The sequence below is a fragment of the Gopherus flavomarginatus genome, chromosome 2, assembly GCF_025201925.1.
Source record: "Gopherus flavomarginatus isolate rGopFla2 chromosome 2, rGopFla2.mat.asm, whole genome shotgun sequence".
In the NCBI taxonomy this organism is placed as follows: domain Eukaryota; kingdom Metazoa; phylum Chordata; order Testudines; family Testudinidae; genus Gopherus; species Gopherus flavomarginatus.
In genome coordinates this window covers 234,587,153-234,603,431 of record NC_066618.1, presented here as the reverse complement: position 1 = coordinate 234,603,431, position 16,279 = coordinate 234,587,153, and the positions used below count along the sequence as shown (strand labels likewise).

At 38.3% G+C, this 16,279-nt stretch overlaps 1 protein-coding gene across 3 annotated transcripts in view; it reads right to left on the bottom strand.

Annotated features, from left to right (window-relative positions):
• Nucleotides 1-924: 924 nt before the first annotated feature.
• Nucleotides 925-16,279, bottom strand: part of CHD7 (chromodomain helicase DNA binding protein 7) — a 188,790-nt gene continuing 173,435 nt past the window's right edge. For 2 of the 3 annotated variants that reach the window (XM_050938872.1, XM_050938873.1), the window contains 15 exons: nucleotides 15,128-15,217; nucleotides 14,559-14,662; nucleotides 13,026-13,155; nucleotides 12,594-12,666; nucleotides 12,284-12,341; nucleotides 10,897-11,125; nucleotides 10,526-10,734; nucleotides 9,664-10,341; nucleotides 8,732-8,892; nucleotides 6,653-6,884; nucleotides 5,981-6,420; nucleotides 5,135-5,356; nucleotides 4,541-4,681; nucleotides 3,735-3,839; nucleotides 925-2,823 (listed from right to left, as the gene is read on the bottom strand). In XM_050938872.1, the coding sequence (XP_050794829.1) occupies nucleotides 1,891-2,823; nucleotides 3,735-3,839; nucleotides 4,541-4,681; nucleotides 5,135-5,356; nucleotides 5,981-6,420; nucleotides 6,653-6,884; nucleotides 8,732-8,892; nucleotides 9,664-10,341; nucleotides 10,526-10,734; nucleotides 10,897-11,125; nucleotides 12,284-12,341; nucleotides 12,594-12,666; nucleotides 13,026-13,155; nucleotides 14,559-14,662; nucleotides 15,128-15,217 (3,805 nt within the window). In that variant the 3' untranslated portion in view covers nucleotides 925-1,890. The remainder of the gene's footprint in view (nucleotides 2,824-3,734; nucleotides 3,840-4,540; nucleotides 4,682-5,134; nucleotides 5,357-5,980; nucleotides 6,421-6,652; nucleotides 6,885-8,731; nucleotides 8,893-9,663; nucleotides 10,342-10,525; nucleotides 10,735-10,896; nucleotides 11,126-12,283; nucleotides 12,342-12,593; nucleotides 12,667-13,025; nucleotides 13,156-14,558; nucleotides 14,663-15,127; nucleotides 15,218-16,279) is intronic. The other variant, XM_050938874.1, reaches the window with a different exon arrangement.

The following is a 16,279-nucleotide window of genomic DNA, read 5'->3' as shown; positions in this document are numbered from 1 at the left end:
CTTCGGACATTCTGGGGAACATTTTCAGCATTGTGCATGGGTTTCTTGTTTGTCACTGGAGTTGTGTGCCCATAGAAGTTAAAAATCCAGTTTTTCCATGCACTATAGTGGAAGTCTACCCCTTTAACTTCATGTCAGGAGGGTTATGTGTATGTCCAGGTGACACAACAAAGTGAAAACAGTAGTCCTCAAATGATACATTATCTCAAACATCAAAGGTCACGTAAGGGTACAAATCAGTAGCTCTCCAGAAAAGGTTTTGGTTTTAGAAAAGTGGGTCATTTTTAGTTTCACGTAGGTTGTTTGACATGGTGGTTTCTGGCATCACAAGCTCTGGTCTACAGGATACCACAGAGTCTTTGTGTCCCTTGCTGACACTACAGCATTGTGTTTTTCTTCCCATTAACCAAGGATAAATGACCTAGATATTGTGCCTATTAAAGCCTCATTTTTCTTTTGCCCTTTTGTTCTTTAGTGTACCACATTATCACATGCTGAACACATTTTAAAGTATTCTCAGTCCCACATGTCCTTTTGAGGGAGTAATGCAGGGTTTGTATGTGTTTTTCTGTAGAATGAGTTAGAGTGGAATAATGTGAAGGTAATTCAAGATTTTTCGTCCTGCTTAGTCTCCTGAAGACAATCAGTTTGACATATTACTAACAGTTAATCTAGTAAAAGAGGATATAGCCAGAAACTGTACAAACAGCCACAATTATGTATTTTGCTTCTACTATGAATACACCCCCATTCCCCCCCCAAACCAACCCCCCCATACCTATATATATATATATATATATATATATATATATATATATATATATATATATATATATATATATATATATATGGAGGGGGAGAGAGAGAGCGCGCGCACACACCATTTGTCATTTCTCTAAACACTACATTCTATAATTACAGCTCTGCATATCATGGGTCACTTTTATTAAAAGCATCATTACTACAGTTGGCAGCAATTTACATCTTATCTTACATGATAGCAGTTCCCAAAGAAAAAAATAAAAAGACATCACAACAAAGAAAACAATACATTTACAAAGTCATGTCTGTAAACTTCAAGGCTAGTTTAGAGTTGAGGTAATGCTGTTTAGCTTTGTGGCTAAAGTAACAAAGTCCTTTAATTTAAAAAAGGTACCTGATTTTCTTTATTTTTTTCTCTTTCTTTTTTTTTTTTTTGTTTATACCAGTGCATTACAAGATCACGAGACGATTAAACTGTAGTTTTATCCTGTAAGAACCTTCTCAGTGGGTTAATTTCCAAAAGGTACTCTTCACATTCAACAGCTGCCTTATTATTGCTGTGTCTCAAGACAGAGACATTCACACTATCATGGAGATTGTCAGAAAGAGTGTGTGTGTGGGTGTGTGCACGCGCGAGTGTATGAACTCCCATACAGTCAAAATGATGCGCAAATATGATATGTATGGTAAATTTCATCTTGACCTTCACAGCAAAAATTAAAAATAAAAAATAAAAAAATTAAATATATAACTTCATACTTCCTTTAAGCAGCACTTCCTTCTATTAGTGCCACTTGATTACAAATTGCTGCTTTTATAATACCACCAATGGTACCAAAAGGAAAAAAAAAAAAAGCAGAGCATTATGTCAATTTCCTTAAAAAGACATGATCACCTCTCAAATTTCATCTCTCCTAGGGATAATAAATAATGCACTGCACAATACTTAATGACCAAGATACCTTTTGACACATCTGTATAACATGACTTGAAACTTTTTTTTTTGTTGCTACACTATGTTACAGAACAGCTTATAAAAACTAAGTATGGACATTAACTGTGAGAGTGTAAACAGTAGGACTACCATTTGTCAAAAGTTTAAAACACTTTAACTGTAATTGGTACTGGTTATTCATCATTTTCATTGTTTTCTATTTCATCCCCCCCATCAAGCGAGTCTAATTCTTCACCCTGTGCTATTTCATCTTCTAAAACGGAGGAATCTGCAGTTTTATCAAGGCTCTCCTCTGCATCACTGCCTTCTAAATTCTCCTCTTCTTTAAATGCAGCCCCTTCAGTTTTGTCAGTAGCCTTTTCTTCATTGGAGCCCACTGCATTCTGAAGTCCGGCTAACCCTGGGAAACCAGGCAGTGTCAATCCTCCCAGTCCTGGAGGTAGAAACATAGATGGATAGAACAGGCCAGGAGCCATGGTGGACAATAGGAAAGGATTGAAGGCCAGAGGGTTTGTGGGCAATCCAGTGTTGTTGCTGGTGGCAGCGACGGCAGTAGCAGCACTGACAGATCCATTTGCAGAGTCAGTAGCAGAAACGTCTGTGCTTTTCTCAGAGTCTTTGTTCTCCTCTTCGTTCTCATTTTTCTTCTCTTCTGCTTTTGAAGTGCCATCTTCAGTTTCTCCTTGACTGGAAGCAGGAGTGGTGTTTCCAGGAGCAGCTGTTATTGGGTTATTCAACAATCCACCCAGTCCAAACATGTTGGGTAACCCTGCCATACCTGGCAACATCAGAGGCAGCATGGCAGCTGGATTTTTAGAATCACCTCCAGCAGCCGCAGCTGTTGCTAGTCCTGGAGGGAAGCCCATGAGGCCGGCAAGCTGGAGAGACTGTAGATTCTGTAGATTCTGAAGGCTTGTGAGGTCCATTCCAGCAAATAGACTGTTCATTAGCAGTGGGTTGATTCCCGAAGTTGAAGCTACAGCGGCAGCTGCTGCAGCTGCTTTGGCAATTTCACTTTTTGGCCTTCTTCCTCTTCTGCTTGCTCCTTCCTCTCTCACAACTGGGCCTGTGAGAAGACGGTCAAACATGGACTCTGGAACAAAACCCTGAACAAAGAGGTGAAAAAAAGATTCTTTATCAATATACTTTCAGTTTTAAATAGGAACGGTTGATTATGCACTGTCAGTGTTCAATACTCAGAGTATATGTTTAATGGGTCATGTGTGAGAGAAGAATTGTTACACAATACTTCTGAATTCTTCCATGCTGGTGGTGGTAAAAAAAAAAATTGGTAAGTGACAAATGGAGACAGACTAACATGAATGTTGGAGCTGGCAGAAAGCATAGGAAATGGAACAAAGTGAACAGCAAAAATGCTAATTTTATACATATAATCACAACGATGGGACAAAACATGCTGAATAGAATCAGAGCTGTGAAACACACATTTCACAGACTGCTCACCAAATTCAATTAAAATACAATGAAAACACTGCAATTACACGCTGGTCATGGTTTTTCTATTTCTACTGAACTACTGTTTATCAGCTGGGCATTATCCTACGCTTTCACAGAATAAATGAGTATTTGCAGTGTTGCTTGCTTCTGCTTCAGATGGATCTTTTAAAATGAAAAGCTGGAAAAGTTAACCCCTGGATGTTGGTTGATACCAATATGCTTCAATTAAAGAATCCATTTCTTATATGGATGTGACTATTGGATTAATATTCAATTAGTGAATGAGTATTTGTATTTAGCAGTCACTCATATTTATATGACTATGAAAAAAACCTTAATGTATAATAAATGTTTAAGATTGTGCACAAATGGCTATCTACTGCAATCCCATTGCACATTTCTATCATCCTCTCCCAAATGCCGGATAACCCCATCCTGCCACTAATATTTCCTTAGTTCAAAACAAGCTACAGTCAATGCTTATGTGGCGGAAATGTATACAGTGTTGATTTCTTTTTGCAAATAAACTTTAAATGGAACAACTGAGCCTTATACTTACAGACTGCTTAACAATATCAGTCCAGTCTGGAGCAACAGCAAATTCAGGATTTTCTTCCAACCACCTTGGTAGGTCCTTCATTGGAGGGGCCATAGCTCCACCCATCTAATTAAAGACATTAATTACTCTTAAAGAATGAAACAATGCACACATTTCATATGCAGTAGATTACTTTTCTTTTCTAAAAGTTATAGTGGCTTTTAGTAGTGCAATTCAGAGGTGATTAAGGGACACCAAGTATCAGAGGGGCAGCCATGTTAGTTTGTATCCACAAAAATAACGAGGAGTCCGGTGTCACCTTAAAGACTAACCGATTTGGTTTTTACCCACGAACGCTTATGCTCTAACAAATCGGTTAGTCTTTAAGGTGCCACCGGATTCCTTGTTGTTTTTAAGAGATACTGTCCGTCTTAAGTTATGTCTATGCTGAAACTTCATGCAGGGCAAGCAGTGTGTAAATCTACGGTGATCTAGCATGGTGCGCACTAACTGTCTGTAAAGAGAAGCCCTTAGATACCAGTTGGGAAACTGAATATTTTTGAACTAATATTTGTGACTCAAGCAGAGTCAATAATTTGAAGTTTGTTAAATATTTCATTTAAAAAAATCTGACAAAAAAAGTCAAATTGTTCAGCAAATTATTTACCCACTAGCTAAAAGGGCTGTAAATCGGGGGGCTGCAGGCCCCCTAAATCAGCCTCTCAGGATTAAACCTTAAATCATCTTGGCATGAAAGACTTGCTTCCTGGGTGCCAGAGATGCTCTGAAACAGTTCTAGCAGAAGAGAGGACTAGTCTAAGTTTTACCTTCTTTCCATTTCGTTTATTTACAACAGGTACCCTCTCTTCTCCTGTTAAGGTGTTTATATCCAATTTATTAGGGTTTCGACATCTGTGTCTTTTTTGCTTCGGCTTCTGAAATGGGGAAAACAGCACATCTGCACTCTTCTAAAAGGAAAAAACAAAAAAATATAGTGTGTTAGGTTTTTCTATTTTCCGGTGAAAAGAAATAAACTTTCAATCAACTCATTGCAATAAAAGTTTTTAAGACTATATATAGCCAAATTCTTTGCCTCAAGATTTTTCTCAGAAATCTTATCCCTTTTTTGCCAGAGGGAAACAAACATTCTGCACAATTTGATGTATATTTTCCAATACACATCGCTGTTGAATTTAAATATAAAAATTAAGTTAAAATAACATTCTGGCAACCTATGGGTCCTATTTCCATTGAAGATTAGGGGAAAATTATGACTGACTTCAACAGGACGTAGGATCAGATACTAAATGAGTATGCCTGGTCTTCGCAATCTCTTTCAATAAATGTGTTTCAATTTCTTTGAGCCTTAAGGCCACACTAATTTGATGTAAGCTATAGTTTTATATGTGACATCTACTTACTGGTACATAACTTGGCATATCAACAGTATAGGTAGGATGCAATTTAAGCCATTCAATTAAATCCTTGTTTTTAGGAGCATCCTCTCCCACCAGCCTGGTCCCATCCTCTAAGTTAATTACAGGGATCCGAGTGTCTGGGTCCAGTTGTCCAGGAGATGGAATGTTTCTTGCTGGTGGGGTCTCCATATCGTCTTCGAATACTTTGGTCACTTCTGCATCCTCCTGCAAAAAACACGATGCTGGTATGAATTTTCACCTCTAAGGAATATTACCTCGGAGAAGTGATTTCCCAAAATGACTAGCTAAAATCAGAGCTTATCCATCAGGGAATCTCCCTAAACTATTAAAGTTGTTTGAATAAATCTTACCATATAAAGCAATACTGTTACATTACGGACATTTGGGAAGTTTAATATTTTACAAGAGCACATTATAGCCCAAAAGGCTAGTTCTGAGGGTATTTTCTAGCTGTTCCCAATGCAGAGTCCCTGGTCTTTCCTCTTTTCTCCATAATTAGTATTCAGTAAAACCTCAAACTGGAATTCCATTTTGTTAGTGCACCTGTAAGGTTTTTGTGAAGAGTGAAGTTTGCGGTTACTATTTAAGAGGTGTATATCACACATAAAGTTGTCATTTGCCACCGTTAAAAGTGCTTAATTTGAAATGCATAACATTTTAGTCAATAATTAAAGAAAACATAGCTCAGAATATGAACAAGGAGCTGATGGACTTAGTAAAAATAAGAAATTTCTACACGGTCACTTAGACTAAAATAGCACTTCAAACTCAGATACGTGGAGTAATAGATATAAAGGAAAAAACAGAAAAAAAATATTGCTCTCTTACAACAGTCAGCGATGTCCGTTTGTTGCTCATAAACAATAGATCAAGCCCTTCTACATTTTTCCTCCTTCCTCTCCTCCTCTTCATGGGCGGTTCTCCATCCATTAAAGAACCATTTAGTAGATGCCTTGTGGGTGTGCGTGAAAGACCTGCTTGCAGCAGCTCCATTTGAGTTTTAAAGGCATCAGACACTGGTGCGGAGACATTAGGCAAGATAAACTTAGAAGTAACAGATGAAAAATTTGAGGTAGAACTTGTTGCCTCTCGTGAGGCCTTTGATAAATCTACAACTTTTTCTTGTCCATTTTCTGAGACCACCTGAGACTCTCGTAACTGGGCAACCATTTCCATAAGATTTCTTCTCTTGGCCGCTCTCTCAGCCTCGATTTCAATCTTTCTCCGTCTCCTCCTCCGCTGACGTGGGACTGATAAATTGAGTGCATCTTCCTAATAAAAAAAATGAGCATTTCTAATTACTAACAAAGCTGTACTGAATTTTAGAAAAAAAACCCACTGATGTTCCACTTGACCATAAGACAGAAAGATTGCACAAACATTTTAAGAGACAGAAAGGCCTCATTTTATTCAGCAAAGTAGTTTAAAGCAGCCTATTTTTCTTTTTCATCTCCTCCACCCCTGGTTCCTTTTTCTATAATGTAACCAGAAAGATTAAACTTGCCTTTGATAACTGAGGAGAAACAGTGATATCTTCACTGCCACTGATGCTGGCTTGACCAACCATGGAGAGCTCTGCAAAGCTCCTTTTCTGTAGAGGGCTGTCCACAGCTGTTGGAGTATACCCAGGTATGAGCCCTTGGAAATCAAACATCTGGCGCCTATTTACTGGCCACTTCCCTTTTAGCACTGCTTCACAGATGTTGTCTAATCGGTTGATCATTACTCGGTCCTGCATAAAGGAAAGTACATAATAAACCTTTGGTGCAAAAGTAGCCATTTAAACTCAGTCAGACTGAGCACAACTGCACAGTTTAATAGCCTGCAAGACCTGAGAAATACAAGCAAAAATATCTAACAGAATGCTTACAGACCAGAAAATATACCAGTTGTTCTAAACAGTTCACATACAGAGAATTATGGTGGAGAGAGATGAAGTTACTGTTCATCATTTAAAACTAACGTGTTGGAAGAACTTGTTTTCTATAAAGAAAAATTACACTAGTTGACGTTTACAAAGCACTCACTATTGTTTACATAATGCTGAACTTCAGTTCAGAAAAATCATCAGTTTGGACAGGAGAATTAAAATATCTGCAATCAGTATCTTAAAGCTATGGTATTTCATATCCAACAGGCTGGATTCTGCAATTCTGTCCCAGGAAGTGGTTCCTCGTTAGCGTCACTATTAATAAAGTTCAACATTATGAAACGGGCACCAACCTAGGGACATCTAATGAATGTCAATTTTCATTCCACTTCCATTATCACTTTAAATTTCATTGAAGCATGTACATTAAAAAAAATTCTAATTCCAGTTTAGTTTACTTAGACAAAATTTACACATATTAAAAGCGTTTGTTACTATGAACCTTTAAACTCCTTTGGTGAAACTTTCTGAATCTAGCAATAGCTGATTTTAGCATTTTGAATGTTTCCAAAAATGACTTTATGAAAAGAAAAAGAAGGATCACTTGATTTTTCCATTTCAGTATTCAATGATTTTGTATTCTAGCTTGCTTGAAATATACTGAAACACACTACAGATGCTCCCCGGGTCACGCACGACCTGACTTACACAAATTATAGCCATAAGCCAGAAATAGGATTTTTGAGTTGTGGACATTTTTGCGTAACGTACGGGTATATGTTTCCGACTTATGCAAAATTTGAGTTACGCAAGGCTTTCCAGAACGGAACGACTGCGTAAGTCGGTGGGCATCTGTATATGAAAAATACTGCTGATTAGGGAATAGAATCATCCTTTAGCTTCCTGAACAGCAGAACACTGCAAAAGCCACTAGCAAGTCTCAGCAGCTGCAGCAGACTGCTTGCTTTCCCCAGGAATAAGCCTATTAGAGCAAGTTTTTTTTCTAAACCAGATGGCCCTGTTATGGTGATTAGTAAGCTTAAGACTATTACTACTTTATTTCTCTCCCTACCCTCTTTGCAAAACCAGGAAACAAATTTATAAGGATTTATCACAAAATCACTGTTTTATAGATGTTTCCTATTAAATAATTATCTGCATTGTTACAAAAATAAAATACAGGACAAAACTTCATCTGCAGTTGCTGCTTATGTTTACAGGAAACCTTAATTCAATTACATCTGTCAACATTATATAATAGTTTGGAACAAGTAGGTCATTAGTATGCTCTCTCTACAATCTCCTCACCCCCAACATAAATGGTAATCTTCCAAACCTCTGCTCTTAACATTGTAGGCACCTCTGCAGATGAAACCCATAAATCAAGGTAATAAATTTGCTTCTATCAACAAAGGTGTGATTCTGTTGACATAAGAATATATAGTTTGCAAAAAAAATAATGCATTACCAGTCTGTCTATACCAAAGAACGTAATGTAATTCCTACTTTTTTCTCTGCCTACTCTCAAATAACTGAAATTTATAACCTTATTTCATAAACTTCCTAGGTCTCTATTAGACCACTAATAAAATGTGTTTTGAACATTAGAGAAACAATCTGCAAAACTGAAAGTCCATTAATGAAATAAAGCAGGAAGTTTTCCATGTTCTATTCATACTGAGAAAGGTACTACTCAATCGTGAACCAACCTTAGGCCAGAAAGAAAAGGCAAATGTTCTCTCATGAAGCAACTGAGCGACTGAAGGATCTCCATCTTCCAAATAGAATCCATCACGGGTTTCATCCCTTGCAGTGCTCATAGATGCATTGCTTTCTTCATCAAAATTCTTACCCTGAGAAACTGTTCCTGCTGAGGAATAACAATCACCAGGCATTAGCTACAAACAGACCAATCATCTTAACTAAAAATCTTTGGTTGAAATGTGGAATGTAGAGGAGAAAGGTACTCTTTTTTTTTTTTAAAGTATACTTTTGGTCCTTTTGTAATGTAGATCAGTCATGCTGTAGCTTCAGAATTGAGTAACGTTTGGTATAAACATTATTTTTCCAGAGGAGCTTTCCATATCCTAATGAAGAAAACCACTAACTTAAATTCTTCTGCTATAAAACGTTGACCAAAACCTTGCAGCAATCACACTATTGGCATTTCAGGGTGAAAAAAAAGGGAATTTAGTATACCATTTTGTTAACCCTTTCAGAGGATTTCAGGTTTCTACTGAAATATTTTAAAACAGTAATTAAAAAGCAAGATTGATAATCTTGAGGCATAGTAATGCTTGTAATTTAGATACTTATTGAATAATTGTTGGGGCACATCCTTGGCCCTTCTACAGCCTCTGTGTGCTCTGATGGTGCCAAGGGCCTATATTATTGGCTCAATTCGCTATCTTGATATTGACCTGCTATGGGGGAATCCCCAGGTGAAACAGCACTGTTGTAGCTGCTCTTACACCACCCTATCTGGGCCATTGGCCTAGGGAGAGTGGCTGGGGAGCAGATGTATCTGTCCAATCCTCAGTTGCCATAATGGCTCTTTGGCTGCCAACTATCAGCTGGCATGACTTTTAACATTAGCTTCATGGCTCTTCTCTGTTAGTTAAATCATTTCTGTATGTATTACCTTCAGGTTGAGAGGACTCTTCTGATTTGTCATCATCATCAAGTTTCTCCTCTTCATCCTCTTCTGACCCTTTTTCAGAAATAGATTTTGGATCTACATCTGTACTCATTTCTATAGCTTTCCTTTCACATTTAACAGGTCCAGGCTCAGCCTCAGCATCACATTCCTGCTTAATGCCTTTTTCTGCAATATCTGTCTCCTCTTTGATATCAGACTTTTCTTTGGCTGCTGAATTTTCAGACCCCTCAACTTTAGACTCAGCTTGTTCTGTAGCCTTGTCGTCTTGTACTGGTGTGGATGGGACAATAGGGGGCGTATGACTGCAGCCAGCACCCAGTGGGTTTAGTGAAGACACACTACTTGCATTACCTGCCCCTCTGTTTTGAGCAAAACTTCTGTGGGCATCAAGAAAAGAGAGTTCAGGGTCATTCAGGATGTGATAATCTGTCCTACTGACTCCATGTTTAGCAGCACCAATCAGTAAGTCTTTGTCATGTTTACCACACTCCCACCACTCTGGTAGATCCAAGCTTGGCTGGCACAATTTTAGCCTCTCCCCCAACTGAGGGTGATGGAGAACCTGCTCACGGATTTTTCGTAACAGTTCTATGCGATATAAAGTCCTAGAAGCACGCTCCTCTGTGATTGGCTCAATCATGGTGGAAAGATCAGGTGGTTCTGTAACAAAATTAGATTTTCATTGTTTAACCTGATTGAATATAAAAGTTGGTTTTTAAAGATTGAAAAAGTGCAAAATTTGTAATTACTACGTTTTGTTATCAAATCATGTTTCAACAGGATTGGTCTCTTGATTTTAAACAGGGTAAGTTATTCATGTGGATTTTTATTATTATAAACTTACCTTCATCTGGTTTGGCTGGCATTCGGCATACCCGCCTGCACATAGTCACAAAACAATTAAAGTACTTCTCCAAACTTTCATCGGATTTCTTATCAAGCCTAGCAAAAGCTCTGAACTGGTTCCAGTCAAATTGTTGTTTCATAGGGTCAAAAATAATCCCAAAAGTAGACACTACACGATAAAAATCTGCTTCTTCTCTTCTTGTCCATCTAGAGCGCAGAAAATTAAGAATGGTTAGAACAAGGCCTGATTTAGTGCACCAGAAGACCCCAAATGTTAACTATTAATCCAAAGCAAAACTGAAGTGATGGCAACATACATTTTCATAGATATCTGCCATTGGGATTTGGGGGAAGAAATCTTAAACTCACTTTTGACGTTTTTCAGTTATTATAGCTTCTCTTTCTGCTTCTAGTGCTCTCACTTCCTCTCTAGGCCGACGTCTCCGTCGGTCCGTCTTCATTAGTGCCTCTTGCCTCATTTGTTGCCTTTTGTAGCTGCGCTGATAGGCAGTAATGAGGCGACGCAGACGGGTAGTCAGGGTTGAAGTGGTGGGCCAGTAGAGTTGGCCTAACTCAGTATTGCTTTCACTGTGCTTGCCTAGAGAATAGAAAAATATATGTGTATTGTAAGGACAACATTAGGCATTTCCAAGTCTTTATGACTACATAGGATTCTAATTTTGTAAGGTGAAATTATACTTCATTACTCTAGAAGTGAAATAAATAAAAATTGGGAGTAACTATTTTTGTTTGAAAGGGAGGAATGGATAGGATTAGTAAAAAACCTACCTCAGAGTTACATAAATTTGACAAATACTTACGCATAGCCAACTGCCTTCCTCTTATTCCTAATATTTCTATCACATGCACCTTCCCTGTTGACTTGCTTTGTGACATCAGGAGATTTGCATTATAGAGTAAAGTTAATGCGATAGATCTCTAAACATATGTACTAAAATTATTCAGTCCCCTATGAGGAAACATTTACGATTTCCCATCTATTATTTTTTACTCTTACACTTGGCAAGCTTCCTCACTACTGAGAAACATATTTTATATGATTTAAATATTATCCAAAAATATCAATGGAAAAATATCAATGGCTAGACTTTCATATCTTAAATACGTAGAGTTTTACCATCCCATAAACTCCACTGTATAATCAGAAACTGAACAAGACACATAATAAAGTGGGATTGTTCCCAAGTACCTACGAATTAAGATCTAAGACATCCATTCTCAAACTGTGCATTGGGAACCAAAGTGGGTTATGACCCCCTTTGAATGGGGTCATCAGAGCTGATTTAGACTTGCTCAGGCCCAGGGCTGAAGCCGAAGCTCCGCTGCCCATGGCTAAAGCTAAAGCCCGAGGGCTTCAGCCCTGGACGACGGGGCTCAGGTTGCATGGTCCCTGCCTGGGGCTGAAGCCCTTGGGCTTCAGCTTTGGCCTCCCTGCCCAGAGTGGTGAGGCTCGGGCTTTGGTCCCGCCAGCCGATGCAGTGAGGCTCGGGCAGGCTCAGGCTTCAGTCCCCGCTCCTGGGATTGTAAAGTAATTTTTGTTGTCAGAAGGGGGTCACGGTGCAATGAAATTTGAGAATCCCTGACCTAAGACTCTGAAAGATTTGACTTTTCTAAGCACTAAAAAGTTAACATCGATTTGTCCAAAAGGACTCAGCTAGTATCTTAAGTATGGGTATTAATATGGATAATAATTAAATGCATTAGCCTCTCCCTTTTCACTTTCACAAACCCTTACTTGTTGTGTGGCTCTCTATGGATTCTTCTTTATCTTCTGGAGGTGAGTTTGCAAATTCCTTTGGGGAAGACAAGAGTTACTTTAGTTTTAGGTTTCAGTTGTGCTTTATCTTTTAGAGGAAAAAGGGCAATCTTCCAAAAACAAACAAACAAACAAAAAACCCCAAACACTAGCAGCAAGGTATGATTATCACAAATGTGTTTTATCTGGTGGCTTGTGAACTTTTATAATTAAACATCATTCTAAGAACATTAACACAGGCACTGAATGTCAACATTACATATGTGCATTACTACATTGAGGTTCTTACATCAATTTCATCCTTAAAAGGAATTCTGGTTGGTTTATATTCTGGATCTTCATCTTCTCTGTCAAACTCTCCTCTACACAAAATTTAAAATAATAAAAATAATCAGAACAGAAGTATTTTTCCCAAAACAACCCATATTACTGATGTTATATGTCTCAAAGAACAAGTGACAAAAACAGAAGTGTGAAAAAAACCAAGCATCCGTTTGTGATGTATTAATACACAAATATGTCAAGTTCACCTGTCTCAATTTATCTGCTTCTCTGAAAATATTAGTCTGAAGTATTTTTACACTGTATTAACTAATACATTATCACTTAGTATCCTCAAGTCAGATGTAAACACAATAAGTGAACTCACGCCAACCATATACAGCACTTATTTAATTAAAATCAGTTTATTATTTATTACATTTATAAATATCCTTCTTACCCATCACCACCATCTGCTAACATATCTGTCCCTCTCTGTTCAGCAGCTATTGCCTTGGCATCAGGCATACCAACCCGTTCCAGAAAGCACAGCGCAGGGTCAGCTCTCATAGAATTGTACTTCTCATAGCCTGTATGGGGTGGGGTAGAAGGGAGGGAGGGAAGAAAAAAAGAAAAAGAAATCACACCACAATTGAACAGAATGATTTATGTTATACGGACAAATGGTACATGTTTTACTTTCATAAAACAAATCTCTTCCTCATCATCTTGACTTGAATCAAACTGTTTCATAAAAGATACTCAGGATCCTGGAAATTAGTTTCTTTCTATTCACGTAACAAAATATTCTCGTATGAGTAACTTCACCAATGTAAAAAGTACTAATGTGAAAACATTTGCAACAAATAATAGCAAATGCTAAACAGGAATATTTTCAAGGCTTTTTTTCCAATACCCAGTTTTATATGACACATGAAAAACTTCTTAATGGTTACTTTATGACCTCTGCAGCAGTTCTCCACATTCACCCTCCTCCTCCTCCTTCACCCTCCACTTCCCTCTCTTTCTATAGCTCTGGCCCTGCTGGAACCTGCATTAAAGCTGAAAAAATGCTGCATACATGGGTTGTACACAAGGCCAGCGAACCTGTCTTATTAGGTTTAGGATGATGCATGTCAGTAAGATGACACTGTTCTCTCTATAGTTTTCAAACTGCTGTTTGCTTTTTTTTACTGCCCAAGTTGACTAGATGGAAAATGGCAGATCCCAACAGTGCTCTGCAGGAAAATGATTTTTAGACTCCACTTGCCTCAGCTGAGCCCACAAAACGGAGCTCCTGTACATAGGCAGAACAGCACAATTCAATTAGGATTTGTACTACAACACACTGCTCCTAACTGCTGTAGAGCCTCAAGCCAAACTGTAATCATGAAAGGTTTTATAAGCCATCATTCTCCCCTTTAGTCAGGCTGCGCTGCTGAGAATACCTCTGCGACCTCCAGAGAATTGGGATTATAATCAGGAATCGCTCACTGTATATATCATGCCAGCTCTGCATCCCCAGCCTTTCAAAGTTAACAAGGCTGCATCCCACTCAAGGGAGCCGGGAGTTCTCAGCACTGACATTTGTGAAATATTGCTTGGAACAAAGCCCAGGAGGCACTTGTACAGATTAATAGCAGAGGTTAAGCCCACCGTCCACTTTGACACTGGTTGGCAGAGTTAGCAAGTGAAGCAGTGCTGGAAGCAAAGTTTATGGAGATCTATAGTATTGCTTGGCTATTATTAAAACAAATATGGTTTTGTTTTATTTACAGCCAAGAAAGTAATGTTTTCTTCTCAAATGTTCTGCAAATATTTAAAAACAGCATCTGATATTTACAACTCATATTACATTTTTTAATACAAGGGGGAAAAAAGGAGATAGAAGCCAACAGTTCTTTGGAACTATACTTGTTAATATTATGACTGCTTAGTTTTACACACAGAAAGCTTTACAACTGCATTTTGCTCAGAGTGAGACATCACTTACCATGTTTGAATACACCAATTAAGAGGGATTTATCTGCTTCTTTATCCCACCAGTCTGTAGGAACCTCAGCATGGAATGGTTCAGGTATCCACACATCTACTTCACTGTAAAGACAGGGTTACATTTTTATTAAACCACTATTGAAGGACAAGGCACCACACATCTATATGCATTAAAGCGATGTGTTTAAAATTATTCAGCAAACATACATTTCTTGAAACAAATCTGAAATCGAGATTCCTGAAAATAATCAAAAAATGGTCCAGTTGTAGGAATTATTTTGGGGTGTAATGCTCAAAAACTGTCCAAATGTTATTCATTTAAAGTTTTTTAATGTTAACTTAAAAATATATATTCAATGTTTAAGCAGGGAGTGAATAATCCTCCAATATAAACAAAGTTCAAAATCCCATTTGTCACCTTTTACCCCCAAATATCCAGTACTTAATGATGTTTCAAGTTGCTTGAAAATAGATGTGTAAATTGATGGATTATGAAGCTCTTTAAATGTCACATTACAGTATTTTTCAGTGTTACAAAGCAAAGAACAAACCTGCACTTGCACTAACCTTGAGTCAGCACCCTCTAAGATCTTGTCTGCTTGGTCCCCTATAACTTCTTGTCTTAGATAGTACAGCATGCGGACACGCAGCAGGACCCTGGAGAGGAAGGCAGAGGGGAAAAAGTTCTTAACTTCAGGACTGTTTGCCAACAGTGGCTTTTGGCAGCTGCTGCTGTTCATCCATCATCCTGCCAAGGCTGATTAGCCATGCTGTATGGTAGGCTTGAAGCGTGACAGATGGTGGCACATAATCACCTCTGTGTGGTGCTTTCTGCTGGCTTCCAACAGGCCTGCCTGGCAACCGCTTACACTGCACAGAGAGGGATCGAGCTCAACCCAGCCCAGGCGCATTTCATTTAGTTCTACCTAGTGCAGCTTGTGAAGTTTAAACACGTACTCTACCACTGCCTCTGAAGTATTGAAGCAAGTTTGTAAACAACTGAGCAGATGGCTTTCAGTAACTGTTCTGCTTCATTATCTCATAAAATTTCCTCAGCTGCTGCCTTAATACCATTTTTGGAAGCACATCAGAAGTTGTAGGAATAAACGAGATATAAAATCTGGTTTTACTACCTTACCATAAACCCTCAATATGGAATGTCAGGTTTTTCAGATTATACAACTTTTTGCTTCAGAGAATGAAAAAACCAAAATCCCCCCCATTTCCCTTAGGAGATATTAGTTATTTTTACATGTTCCTATTCAAACTGCTATTTTATTTCACCTGTGCATCTGCATAACTGCTTGTGGAAGGTGGAATTTTAGTTATTCAGGTTTACTGTCTCGTCTCTGAAATGCTACAGATAATTTTCTGAACCATTATCAAGTATTCAGAGTCAAAGTTTAGACAAAGTTTAGAAATGGCAGGGATTGCATTTTCAAGGTGGCTAGGAAAGCATTCTTTATAGCAAAGATCTACCTGGAAAACATGCTCTACTACAGTTACCCAATAAAGACACCCCCTGCTGCCCAATTAATGAAGTAACATCAACATTGACTACAATGGATTGCTCAGCCCACCCTCTCAAGCTGAATCTAAAGTCATCACACCAACTGTTGAACTGCTGCTGCTCCTGGAATAGTGAGGGGCATCAGAGAGGCAGAAATCTGATCACCAGGTTGCATGTGAAAACTTCAAACCACCACCAATTTTGAGAGC